The sequence below is a fragment of the Magnolia sinica genome, chromosome 8 (genome assembly GCF_029962835.1).
Source record: "Magnolia sinica isolate HGM2019 chromosome 8, MsV1, whole genome shotgun sequence".
In the NCBI taxonomy this organism is placed as follows: Eukaryota; Viridiplantae; Streptophyta; class Magnoliopsida; order Magnoliales; family Magnoliaceae; genus Magnolia; species Magnolia sinica.
Genome location: NC_080580.1, coordinates 80,888,610 through 80,902,691, shown reverse-complemented (window position 1 = coordinate 80,902,691; position 14,082 = coordinate 80,888,610). Strand labels below are relative to the sequence as shown.

The window sequence follows — 14,082 nt, the reverse complement described above, 5'->3', positions numbered from 1 at the left end:
AGCCCCATTCACCATGATTTCAGCTTATTCGTAGGTAATCTTCCCTATGACTGTTCCCATCATGATTTGTTTGAAATTTTTGGAAAATACGGTAGAATACAAGATGTATTTATCCCTAGGCGTCCTGGAACCAATACACGTAAGGGATTTGCGTTCGTACGTTTTCTCTACGAGCAGGAAGCTAAGAATGCGATGAATGTGCTGAACGGAAAACGTTTCGATGGCCGCCGCGTCTTTGTAAAGAGAGCGAATCCCAGATCTACCCAACCCTCCAAACTGTCTTCAGAATCGAAGACTGGCCACCACATCCCTATTCCCCCAGCCCACGGCGAAAACATTTGCAGCAGCGATTTCGGAGGGAACAGAGCTCCCCATGAGCCGATGCCGGTTCACGATGACTTTACCACGCAAGCACATTCAGGGGCAGTAAGAAGGAAAAAAACAAAACTGGAGCTGGTGTTATCTTGTTTGATTGTAAGTTGTAACTTACTTACAGGTAACTTGTTTTTGTGTTTGGATAACTTATAACTTTGTTACGGGTAATAAGTTAGATATTGACACTAGAACGAGTTGAAATAGATAATCGTTGAAAAATCAGATTTACACATAAAAAAGATCGGGATACAAAAGATCGGAATAAAATTATTCCATTTTATTAAGCCCATGTAAATGAATAGTTTGACCAATTCTTTGGCTAAACTAATCAGCAGGAAAGTCATAAAAGTGGGCCCATGTTTTCAAAATGCTATTAATATTAACAAAAAACTTGAAGTAACATATCCAAGCAAAAATTTTCATTTTCTTAACAAGATATGTTTACAATGATTTAAGGGAAAGAAAGTCAAAAACAAATAACAAATAACAACAATCTTATCATTTCATACTCAAGAAATGGAAAGAAACAAGACATCAATCTTAAATCATCAGAACCCACAAATAGAAACTGAAAAATAGATCCTCATTTTTAAAAAGAAAAAGAAACGAAGAACATGAAAAAGAAATTCATTACAACAATATCAATAGACCCAAATCTTCGGATCAATACCAAATAAATAAAAAAACAGCAAAAGTCATGATGGCCATGTGACGTGTTATGTGGGCCTACTATGATGTATTTGTTTCATCCATACCATCTATCCATTATTCCAAAAAATTTTAAGTCATATCTATCCATTATTCCAGAAAATTTTAAGTCATCAGTCCAAAAATAAGGTACATTAAATTTCAGGTGGACCACATCACTGGAAACAATGTTGATTGAACACCCATCATTAAAAACTTTTGGTGGGCCACCAATGTTTTCGATCAAACTGATATTTGTTTTGTTCCTTTCATCCAAGTTTTTATGACCTAATCAACAGCTTGGATGTGAAACAAACATTACAATGGGCCCTAGTAGATTTTTAATGGTGGACTTTTAATCATTATTGTTTTCAGTGGTGTGGTCCACCTGAGATTTAGATATCCTTCATTTTTGGAATCAAGCCCTAAAACGATCCAAAAGAATGGATGGACGGCATGGATAAAACAAATGCAATATGGTGGGCCCCACAGATCATCTACGTTATCCACACCACCTCACCAAACTGCCTCCATCAACACAGAAAATGAAAAAAAAAAAAAAAAAAAAAGGAAAGAAAGGAAAACGCAAAAGAGAGAAAAGGGGTTCGTACCTTGCGGAAGCTCTATGGGAGAGGGAGAAGTAGACTGAGAGAGGGAGAAGGAGACTTGAGAGAGGGAAACAGATGCAGGTGCGATTCTTCCCAGTGATTTTCATTTCAAAATTCTCAACCGTTATCTGTAACTTAATCACAGGTAACTTGAAAAATGACTCCAGCGCCTATAAGATTTTCGGCTCTTTCTCCTGTAACTTAGTTACAGGTTGAGAGAAAGTCACTTGTGACTTTCCTCCCCCAAACGCCAACTGTAACAAAGTCACCTGTGACTTACTTACATTTTAGAAAAGTTACAGGCATCCACACAGGCCCTTAGGGTTGGTAGGTAGAGTAGCCATAAACACATCGATTCTACATCTCGTTCGGGCTATCAGGTCCTATAAATTTGCTTCCTCATGCATTGATGTGGTACGCCTAACAGCTACTAGCTTTCTCCTAAAGCTGAAGACAACTGAGGAGCTCCAACTATTCATTGCTGATAAGGAGCTACACCAATAAATGGGGTTGGTCGTGATCGCTCCCTGGTCACCTGCTGAGGAAGGCGTGGGAGGGGGTACATGGATCTGACTGTTCGGCATCCCAGGCCACGCCTGGTTTGAATCGGTCCTGCTGGATCTAGGTAATTATTTTGGCAGCGTTCTAATGATTGATTCCATCAGTTGCCTTTGGACTGTTCCAAGGTTTTGCCCGAATTAAGGTGAAATTATGACCGGGAATAGATCTGCAGCGAGTGCTGAGATTAGTTGTTCAGGGCCAACAGTTCCTAGTTCATGCGGTAGTTGAAGCAGAGTTGGGGTTGGGCAACATTGAAAACGTCCCAAGGGAGGCCACCCCGCCTCGTTGCAGTACCAAACAATGGGTCGAGGAACACTTCAAAGCGATTGAACAATTGCCAGATGCAGATTCCAGGGGAGCAGGGGTCCTGAATTCGGACAGCCCCAACCTTGGCTGCCAAGGTGTTTGTGGTAATGCTTATGTGAACCAAGGTCTGATGTAACCGGTCTTACTCCTTATAGATGGCCTTAGGGGAGTTGGTATGTCGCATCCAGCAGATCCTCAAGTGGATGGCCAACATACTGAATTCCAGGATGATACTCAGGTGTCCAAGGCCCTCGTGGGATTTCATATAGGGAACGATCAGGCCTTGAATCCCAGTGACGTTTTCTCTCCTGCTTGCTCAGCCCCTAGTCAGACGAGATGGGTCCTTGCTTGACAACTTATCATGTTGGATCACCTCAAGGGGCATAGTACTACGCTTCCCAGAGACCAGTGTGCGTCCACCCTGAGGCGATGTAGATCCCTGATTATTCCATCCCAAAAGGTTGTGGCGGGACCAACCCGTTCCAAATCAGTTAGGGACCTGCAGTTTGGAGCAGCAAGGTGAGGGCCTGGACTAGATCGCCTCCCTATGTCCCCTTCAATTGATGGATACTCCTCCCCCAATTCCCCCTGTACTCCCTCCTCTTGCGCTGCTGATCGGTCCTTGTCAAACAAAGGGATTGTAGTTGACCTCTCACCGTACTTCTCCCAATTGGGGGATGATAGAGGATCCATCAGTGCTACTCTGAATGTCGATGGGCGTAACATTCAGAACCAGATTCCACCTCCAAACAATCTGCCCATTGGGTCTATTGGGGATGTGGGTAGAACTCCCCCTTGGACCAAGGTTACGAACCGTGAGCAAGTCACTCCGAGAAAGAGAACAACTGCCTGCCAGAAGATTCTACCAAGGAAGAAAGGGCCAAAGAGGGTCTTTAAAAATCCCCAGAGTGCAGTGTCCAGGGACGAATGGTTATTCAGACTGAGAAGCTTGCAGCGAAGGGCCGTTTCTAGCATTGTTACCCATGACGGATAAGGCCCTAGTGTGGAATGCCCGAGGGGTAGGCAATTCACCTACTATCAGTTCGTTGAAGAGATTAATCAAGACCCATAACCCTTGGATCGTGGCTATTCTTGAGCCTATGGTCAGGGAATCTAAGAGAACGCAGATCGGACTGCGTATTGGCTTTCATTCCTCGTACTCTAATGTTGAAGTTGGCGGCAAGATCTGGGTGTTTTGTAAATATCAGTCCACTATGACAGACGTAGCCATCACGAAGCAGATGATCTCGTTAACCATGGTCTTCACCAAAGCAGCAACCCGATCACGTTCTCTGTTGTCTACGCGAGCTATTCGAGGATCCACCAGAGAACCTTGTGGGATGATATGGCTTCCATGTCTAGATCAGTCCAGGGACCCTGGGTCCTGGGCAGGGATTTTAATGCGATTATCGATGCTTCAGAGAGGCGTAGCAGAAGGGCCAATGACAGTGGTAGCTCGCTGGATTTCGTGGAGGCTATCAACAACGCTGGCCTTCTTGACGCAGGGTTTGTTGTGAACCAGTTCACGTGGTCCAACAATCAAGTTGGCTCTTCTAGAGTGTGGGCTAGGCTGGACCGTGTACTGATCAATGCCTTGTGGAGCAGCACCTTCCCGTCATTCCAGGTACGCCACCTCCCTTGACATAATTCCAATCATGCTCCCCTGCTGCTCGTTCTACCTATCCAGAATTATGCAGGCCCAAAACCATTCCGCTTTCAGCGGATGTGGTTACATCATGATGATTTCCTTCCTCTGGTTAAGGAGGCTTGGGTGTCAGTTGATGACCCTCATCCTATGGTTAACATTCTTTCCAAATTGAAGGCTATGAAATCCAGTCTGAAACGCTGGAATAAGGAGGTGGTAGGGAATATCTTCTAGGCAGTTAAGTAGGGCGAGGGAAAATTGGCAGATCTGGAACTGAAAATCCAGCAAGATGCGAGTCAGGCTAAGGACGACAGTGCTACCCAGGCTGAGTTAATGGAGGCTAGAGTGTCCCTCTCCTGCCTTGAACTCATGGAGGAGTCCTTCTGGAAACAGAAAGCCAAAAATAGCTGGCTGGCGGAAGGGGATAGAAACACGGTGTTTTTCCATGCTTCAGCTACAGAAAAAGCCAGAAGAGCGTGGATCAGTTCCATCAGATTGGAGACGGGTCAGACTATTGAGTCACAGGTGGATAACAAGCTCGAGGCAGTTAGATACTTCCATCATCAATTCTCGGCTGGGGTGGTTGAGTTGGAGAATCCAGTGCTTGAGTCCATCCCTTCATTGGTTACTGATGAGGAAAACGCGAAGCTGATGGCCCCGCCTTCTCTGTTGGAGGTACATCAGGCTGTCATCTCCATTCCAAGGGACAGAGTCGCTGGTCCGAAAGGATTTTCCGCTGCTTTCTTCACGGGCTATTGGGACATTGTGGGTTAGGATATTTGGAGAGCAGCTACTCATTTATTTGAGGGAGGCTCTATGCCTAGGGCCATCACCGCCTCGCTGATTACCCTCATCCCCAAGGCGGCAACCCCGAAGCGGTTTTCAGACTTCCGGCCCATCAGCTTATGCAATGTCATGTACAAAATTTTTGCTAAAGTGATTGCATCCAGGTTGAACGTGTTGCTGCCCTCGCTGATTTCCCTGGAGCAGGGAGCATTCGTCCAAGGTCGTTCCATCTCGAAAAATCTCACGCTCTCCCAAGAGCTCCTTCGGGATATGAATAGAAGGGTAAGGGGAGGTAATATTTTTGTAAAGCTTGACATGGAGAAAGCGTATAATCGAGTTAAGTGACCTTTTCTTAAAAGGGTGCTGAAATGCTTTGGGTTTTCGGTTTCTTGGATTAAGCTCGTGGAACGCTGCTAGAATAACTGCTAGTTCTCAGTTTTAGTCAACAAGGAAGCTAATGGTTTCTTCAAATCCACTCGCGGGTTGCGATAAGGGGACCCGTTATCACCTAGCTTGTCTATCCTAGCTTCAGAGGTGCTAGGGAGAGGTTTTAAAAAACAGATGGATTCAGGTGTTTGTCTCCCTTTCAGAGGCCGGCGTGGGAATGTGGTGGTTTCTCATTTGTTGTTTGCCGACGACACTCTACTGTTTCTCAATGGTGACCTCAGATCCATCTGTGCAGCTAAGTGTTTCCTTTATGCATATCAGCGAGCGTCGGGCCAGAAGGTTAATTTCCACAAGAGCCAGTTTATGTGCGCAGAAAGTATGTCTGCATCCAGAGTCATGGCAGTCCAAAGAGAACTGGGTATGGCGAGAATTAGGGACATCATCACCTATCTAGGTGTCCCAATTTCCGCAGGCAGAAAGAAGAAGGACGCTTTTCAAAAACTTGTGGACAAGGTGGATGGACGTATCAAAGGTTGGCAAGCTCGTTGCCTATCAATGGTAGGTAGAGCCACGTTAGTGAAGCATGTCCTGGCTAGTGTCCTAGTTCATACTCTCGCAACGACCCATGTCCCAGTTGGGGTCTTGAAGAGCTTAGAAACTCGTTTTGCTGACTTCCTTTAGGGTTGGGCTGATGGAAAAAAGAAACTTCATTGGAAGAAATGGAGGACCATTACAACGCCAAAGCTGGAAGGGGGTTTGGGAATTAGGAGCCTTTCGGAAGTCATGAAGGCGTGCCGGCTCAAAATGGCTTAGATTGTGAAGTACAAAGCAAACAAGGGGTTGTGGGGTTCGTTCATGCAGACCAGATATGCCCACAACTTTCAGACTGCGGGTCAGACGCAGTTTATGAACTCTGTCTCACCCCTGTAGAAGAAAATCAGAAGCTTGTTCCCGATTTTGGAAGCTCACGTTTAATGGCAGATTGGTGCTGGTAATTTGGACTTGTGGACCTCTAACTGGACAGGTAGTGTGCTGCTGGAGGGTATGACGTCGTGCGATATCCCTCCGCCGCTTCGACCTCTTCAGGTCAATGCTATCCTGGGTAGGATGGGCTCGCTTCCACCATCGGCCGTCTACTCGGTTCTCCCGTAGTAGGTAATTGACGAAATCTTCCATGGTGGGCAATGCATATCTGATGGCCCATATTCTCCAGTTTGACAGCCAAATCCGTTTGGTGTTTTCTCTGTTTCGTCAGCATGGGATGTTTGTAGGATGTGCAACCCCAACACGACTTGGGGAACGAATATTTGGAACGCCAAACTACCGCCCAAGATCTCCTTACTAGCCTGGAGAATTATAAGGGGGGCGCTGCCGGTTGATGTTGTCGTCCAAACACGTGGGATTCAGCTTGCCTGCCGCTGCTGCTGTTGTGTGGAGGGCCTCTAGCTGACGCAGAGGCCTACGGTGGAATCTATTGTCCACCTGTTTATGCGGAGCGGCCCAGCGAGAGCTGTCTGGGCCCATTTTGCTCGTATTTATGATATCCAGCTTAGACCATTACCGTCGGTGGAGAGATGGCTGGTCCATTGGTGGAGTTTGCGATCTACAAACGGGCCGTCCCCCCCTTTCAAGAAGATGGTGCCTTTTTTCATTCTTTGGAAACTTTGGAAAGGGAGAAACGCGTCGAAATTTGACGGGGTAATCATGAACGCTGGTGTGATCATCTTGCGGGTCACAGGCTGGATTCGTTGTCTATTGGAAAATTGGAAGCCCCCTCGATCCCGTGCGATTTCATCTAGCAGGGCGCTGGAGGCTTTGGGCATTTCATGGCAACCCCAGCCGATGAAGCCGGCCCAGGTTGTTGTTTGGACCAAACCTCCACAGGGCTGGGTAAAGTTGAATATTGACTACTCTTCTAGGGGTAACCCAGGGGCAGCTGGCGGTAGGGGCGTCTGTAGAGGAGACAAAGGCAAGTTTTGCTTCGGTTTTTATGCAGGTTACGGCGGCGCTTCGAACAACAGAGTGGAGCTTCCTGTTGTACTCGACGGCCTGCAGCATTGCATCCATTACGGCTTCTCCAACATTATTGTGGAATCTGACTCCCTTTTGGTGGTGCGGTTTCTCTCGGGGCTTTCTTGCCCGGGATGGAAATGGAGTTATTAGGTCACGAGAATCAAGAGCCTCACCGCCTCCTTAAATGTAAATTTTGTTCATATTTGTAGAGAGGGTAATGGGCCGGCGGACTTTTTGGCCAAATTAGGTAGCGTAAAGCAAGGATCGGCTCTATTTTCTGCCCGTCCAGATCTCCCTCACGAAGTCAGGGGTCTGCTTTTTCTAGACAGGTTGGGTTTAGGTTCAGTCAGGAGGGAGCACTAGTGGTCTTGGCCCCCTTTTGTGGCCTCCCTCGGCAATATTTTCTTTCTTTTGATGCTTTCTTTACGATAGGCTTCCCCCCCCCCCCAAAAAAAAAAATTTTTGTTAGGGGAAGCCCGAATCTTAGGGGCGGCTTCTTTCCCCTTTGTACTCCTTTTGTTATATTGAAATGGAGGCATCTTTCCTTTATATATATATATATGATAGACTGCCAGGCATAAAAATATCTGAAACGGTTTTAAACCATATTGAATTTGAAACGGTTTGGAACTGTTCTAGAACTAAAGATACACCTGCTGCTAAATTAAGATTTTGGTGTAGTGTTATCTCAATGCCAGAGCTGCTCCATGAACTGAATGATTGAGAGAAGATTCTTCAAATTACTGGAGCTTCCTTGCATGGGAATTGCTACGCCAAACCATTGTTGGCATATTCCAACTACTCCCTATGAACGCTTAGCTGAAGGTGCCAGAAGACATGCTTCTAGATTGAACACACCACACTTGGGTTGAACTTCAACTCCCTACCAGACCTTCGCTGCAAACAGATCACAGCCCAGGCTGACCCCAGAAAAGAATTGCTAAACAGCAAGTACCAGTAGAGAAAATAGGGAAAAGAGCAGCTAAGTGACAAGGAGGTTGCTGCTGCAGCCAGAGTGTGGACTGCATCACAACTCTGCCAGCTTATAGGGGTGAAAGCCAACAAAACTCATCCATCGCTGGAGCTGCTGCAACTACACATCGCTAGTTAATTTGGACCTGGGATCAGTGAAACTGCTTTCAAAATTGCTGAAACTTTTCCTCTTCTTCTTTTGTCTTTTTTTTTCCTGGAGAAATTGTACGTTGATCCGGGCAGTCTCGATGAAAAGGAGAAGGCCACACCTATCATATAAACAGGGACTATACAGAACTAGTCTACCCACATCAAGAACAAATACAAATACAATTATCCCAACCATGCACATCCTATACTTAGAATAACCCCATGGGCAGACCTGTCTAGCCTTGCAATTCAGACAGGCTGGCACTCAGATCCCTCCCGCGGCAAAGGAGCATTCTCATCAATGGACTGCTTATCCTCAGCTTCTACTTATTTTCCCACATCCAATCACTACTAATTAAAGATGTTATCAATCAAAGGCCATCCAGCAGCACCAACAACCACATCCAGAGTGCCCATTTGAAGCTGACTCAACACACACACACACACACACACACACACACACATTAAAGTTGCACACTGTAAAATATGTAAAGTTTTCAAACTTCAAAAATAGTAAAGCTTTCATCTTCAATTGAGAGAATCACCGTGGGATATGTACTCAAGGTGTTCCTAACATTCTAATATTACTTCTTAGTTTAAAGTTTCATTGTTATGGACAACATCTTACAACACATGCAATACATGGACAATATGCCCAAGACACATCTCCTCACATTAATTAAAATTCAAATATCATATTACAATAGGGAGCCACTGTTTACAATCTCATCAGTTGATTTGCATACATTATTTTCCATTTTTGGAATTGAAGAGTAGCAGCACAAGTGTTCCATTCCTGAAACAAAAGTGGGAATGATCAAGACAATCTAGCCAGACAAATATATCAATTCCCTTTAAGGGTCGTTTGGCAGAGCGGAATTCGAGGGATTTGTAAGAATTTGTTGGTTTTGGGTGTCGAATTTCACACTGCCAAATGACCAAATTGTTGAAACAAAATAATATGCTAGAGAATTACCATCGAAACAAATAGGAATGAATACACTCATCTTCTTAACAAAAAAGGCACGCTAGTGTCCGATCTCTAATGCTGATAGCGTGTGGCTATCAACACTATATTCACATGTTGAATATGTTGAATTGCTAGCATGGCCTTGTGAAGTTTCACCTAACAAGATCTCAATCTCTTCATGATTGTTGGGTTCCCAGGGATGTTCATGGGACCTTAGCCGCTCCAGCTCCACTACCACTTCCTTCATTGTAGGTCGTTCTTCCCCCTTATGTTTTAGGCATCTCTTAGCAAGCTGAGCAACTGCCATGAGCTCTTCTTCTCCCCCTTCATCTCGAACTCGGTCCTCTAAAATTTCAAATAGCCGATTCTCTTTCATCGATGAGAGGAAGTACCTGGAAAGGCTTTTATATTCTTCAGATCTAGTGGAAGAAATGGGCCTCTCACCCGTCAAGAGCTCCAAAAGAATCATGCCAAAGCCATATACATCGCTCTTTGCTGTTAATTGGCCTGTTTGATGATACTCTGGATCTAAGTATCCCCATGTCCCCATCACCAATGTCGTTACTTGAGTTTGATCCAGCCGAACCAATCTTGAAGCTCCAAAATCAGACACTTTCGCTGTGAAATTATTATCCAAAAGTACATTGGCGGACTTCACATCTCTATGAAAGATGGGAGCAGAAGCTATGGAGTGTAAATAGTAAAGTGCCCCTGCAGTTTCTGTAGCAATCCTTAGACGGTTTTCTAAGGAAAGTGACGATGCAAAGCCGTCGCCATGGATATGCTCGGAGAGGGTTCCATTGGAAATAAATTCATACACCAGGATTGGAACTTCTTCTTCTAAACAGCAACCCAAGAGCTTAACAATATTTCTGTGGCTGATCTGCGACAAGATGTGGACCTCATTTATAAACTGCTCAATTTGGGTCTTATCCACTATTTTGGACTTTTTAACAGCAACCATCTTATTGTTACGTAATATTCCTTTGTAAACTGTACCAAAACCGCCCTGACCGACGATTTGGCTTTTGTCATAGTTATTGGTTGCCATTTGTAACTCTTCTCTTGTAAAAATTTTGAATGTCTCAGCAAATGATTGACGCTTTTCTTCTAATAGAAAACCTCCATTTTGTTGAAAGAATTTTTCTTTTTGTTTGATGAGCCTTCTTTTCCTCCTTGCCCAATACGACCAAAAACCACCAATAAGTAAAAGCAAGAGACTTACACCAATACCTACACCTGTACGGACGCTCAAAGGTAAGTGAATTAGTAAGCAAACTTGACAAGAACTATACATTAAGCGTGTTATAAGAAAATGATCTTTTTAGAGCACTATAATTGTTTGAAAGCATGTCTATGGTACGTCTTATTTGTGTAAGCCTGTCATTACAATCCAAATGATACATTAGGAAAATCGGCCCATTTGAGTTTTACATGTTGTCTATTGTCCATTTTCAACTTTGTCAATTTGCATGAAAATAATCTTTGTATGGATCTAAATGTTGAAACTCACTCTTTTAAACACCATTACCTTTAACAAAAGATACACACAATTCATTAACTTCTTGCTTTGATCACATGGTATCAAAGCCTGGATATGATCCAAGCCATTGATTTCATCAATCTTGTTGTTGTTGCAATCCGTCTGTCATCGTCCATCTCCCACATTCTAACCAGCACCCACAATCCCTGTTTTTGTCCAGCACCACCTCTATCCAACCGACAACCACCATTTCTAATCGACACCACCTCAGTCCAACTGGCAGCACCCTATCCCCGATCAAACCAGGTGACATCACCAACCTCGATCCCTACCCATCCCCAATTGGCAACACCATCCCCAACTCCGACCAGCACTATCAATCTTGTCCACGATAGGTACCACCATCGCCGATCGAACCCGTGCTTGATGACATCACACCAGTGCATTTGCCATGCACTTTGGCCTAACCGTATTATTCTCTTAATTTTTCTAAGCCCTTTTCATGTTGGGCCCAACTCCTAAAGCTTAAAGGATCAAGAGTTATGATAAAACTAAAACTTACTAAAAATAGTAAAAACAAAACTAAAATGTACTTTTGACCGTCGATCTGATGGATTCTCGCAAATTGGGCTTGGGCAACCCGAAATAGTAAGGTTGTTTGGCTAAAGTAGCTCCTCCTATCTCAAAATCATATATTGTACGTTGAATAACGCATTCCGCGGGTTTGTGAGATAAGCATGCTTTAGGGTTCTAACAGTCCTGATCACTTCCGCCTCCAACAGGCCTTCTCTAGTTCATCTTAGCCATGAAAGTGTCCACAACCGGTTCTACATCATATATTCATTAAAATCTCTCTCTCTCTCTCTCTCTCTCTCTCTCTCTCTCTCTCTCTCTCTCTCTCTCTCTCTCTCTCTGCTTTAGTCTAATTAGGCTAAAACCGGAGCTGGTGTTCTCCACCTTTCCACTATTAAAAAAAAAAAAAACCTTTCCACTATTAAAAAAAAAAAAGAAAAAAGAAAAAAAAGTGGAGGGATATTCATTAAAAAACAAAAAACCTATAAATGACACCAGAAAATTCATCAAATACTCATTGACTTCGTAACAACTTAAAAGAAAGAGAAAAAGAAAAACCTTGAAAAAAAAATAACAAATTGAAATAGAATTGAACAATCGACCATCTGGATGAATTGACCGATTTAATTCAAACTGAGTTAACTCGACTGCGTTTCCAATCGACCAGTGAGCTCTTGAAATGTTATATTCATTGGAATTGAGGGCTTACCCATAAGAACAGCGAATACCACACTTTTATTTTTGGTGCAGTATCTTTCATCATCCTGGAGTACTTTGTAGCCCTTTTGACAGGAACAATAATAACTTCCCGGCAAATTTATGCAATTATGTTCACAAAGTTTCTTCTCGTGATTCTCCTCACACTCGTTGATATCTGCAAACCAGCCATCACAAGCAATAAGAAAAGGTCAATAATTTATATTATGCTAATTAGATGGCTAGGATTGTTAGATCAAAGCAACTTGTATAAGATATTGGCAATCTTGAGGTTGTGTCCACTGTTTGGAACATCTAGTTTGTATCTAAAATGTAAGCAGAATAATCTGATCAAAGTGATTTTTGTTTTTTTTTTTTTTTCCTGGGGTGTCACTTGAAGAGTTGATTGGACTGAATTTACTGTCCAGATAAATGATTGGATTGTTGACTTGTCCAATCCACCTCATTTAACAACCACACAGTGCCTAAGCATTTGCATGAGATAATAATAGACTAAGAAGGGATTATCATACCTTGGCACCCTCCACTGAGATAAGGATTTCCTTGGTAACCTTTAGAGCAATTGCACCGGTAACCCTCACCATTAGTGGAGTCATAGCAGGTGCTATGCTCACTCACGCAAGCGAAGGTGGTCGCGTCCTTCCGTGCAATCTCACATGATTCATTTCCAATGCCCCAGTCAAGCACTACCGGCATGGTTTGGCTTCTATTCAATCTGTTCAGATCTGATGCTTTGAAGCTGAAGGCATTTTGATCCACCAGAAAGGCGAAGCTGCACGGATTGAAACTCAAGACATTTTGATGTTGAGTGTTGCTATCAAAATCCACCTCGTATCTCTTGAAAGCCTTTGGGATAGAGGTTTGGCAACATCCTATACCGGAGCAATCGCCATCAATCATGCTGTAAGTGTCGCTGCAAAATGACATACAACCACTTGTGAAGTTACGGCCCAATGAGCCAATGATGTAGGCATGGGTATCACAACCGATGGCCACGAATTTGTTATGAGTTTCAGAGAACGTGAATGACGAACTACTGTTCAAGTTGAGCCGTCTCCTGGAGGTGGAAACCACTCCTCCTGTCTCGTTGAAACACTGCCAACATACATAGCCTGAAATCCTCATTAGCCCGGAGACTAATGATATGTCGAGAACCTCAAGCCCGCCTTTAAACGGTTTCGGAGGGTCATAAGCACTGTCGTTGCAGGTGATATTGAAGCCTCCCACGCCAATGTTGCAGCTATCGCCGATACCAAACGGGTAGGGAATTTCAACATTCCCACATTTGTCGGGGCAGCCGGGCTTGGTTGTTACTTGAGGTTGTGATGCTAATCCTTCTAGCGTTGTTGCTAGCCAGAAGATCTGAAGCAACAAATACAAAGCCATCTCTCTCTAAAAATGTATCTGTGGAGAGTAGGTGGGAGATGGTATCAATAAATAGGCCACGCATCACTCAATCTGAAGCTGCAGTTGTTCCAAGTATTTACCTGTGGGGCCCACGATTGACTTGTGGTGACCATTGGTTTGATGTAACCTTATCTAATTTTTTTCTAAAAAAAGAAAGTATAGGCTATGGAACCATGTCCAAAAACATCCGGATTGGAAGACGGCTAAACGTGGATCGATTCGCGCGCTCATACCAAAAGTTTTGGAAAGGAGTCCTTCAAAGGTCTGTGATGCCACAGTAACGTGTATGTGAAATCCACTTCGTCTATCATTTGTGCCATATCATATTAGCACTTAGTCCCAAAAATCAGGCCCATGTAAAACCAATTAGGAACACACCACAAGGAAAAGTGACGATTGGATGCATGCATTTGAAAGGTTCTTTGGGCCCACTGAAGTTTTG

General features: G+C 43.9%; 1 protein-coding gene across 3 annotated transcripts in view; it reads right to left on the bottom strand.

Moving 5' to 3' along the window:
* LOC131253504 (putative wall-associated receptor kinase-like 16) overlaps nucleotides 1-13,651 on the bottom strand; it is a 64,950-nt gene extending 51,299 nt beyond the window's left edge. Inside the window, exons 1-4 of one of the 3 annotated variants that reach the window (XR_009175217.1) lie at nucleotides 12,746-13,651; nucleotides 12,226-12,390; nucleotides 9,467-10,699; nucleotides 9,143-9,286 (exon numbers count right to left, since the gene is read on the bottom strand). Coding sequence is in view for 2 of the 3 variants with exons in the window: in XM_058254533.1 (XP_058110516.1) it covers nucleotides 9,519-10,699; nucleotides 12,226-12,390; nucleotides 12,746-13,619 (2,220 nt within the window). In the remaining variant the exon portion in view is untranslated. Of the gene's footprint in view, nucleotides 1-9,142; nucleotides 10,700-12,225; nucleotides 12,391-12,745 lie in introns of those variants that run through there. The other 2 variants (XM_058254533.1, XM_058254532.1) reach the window with 2 other exon arrangements.
* Nucleotides 13,652-14,082: the final 431 nt, after the last annotated feature.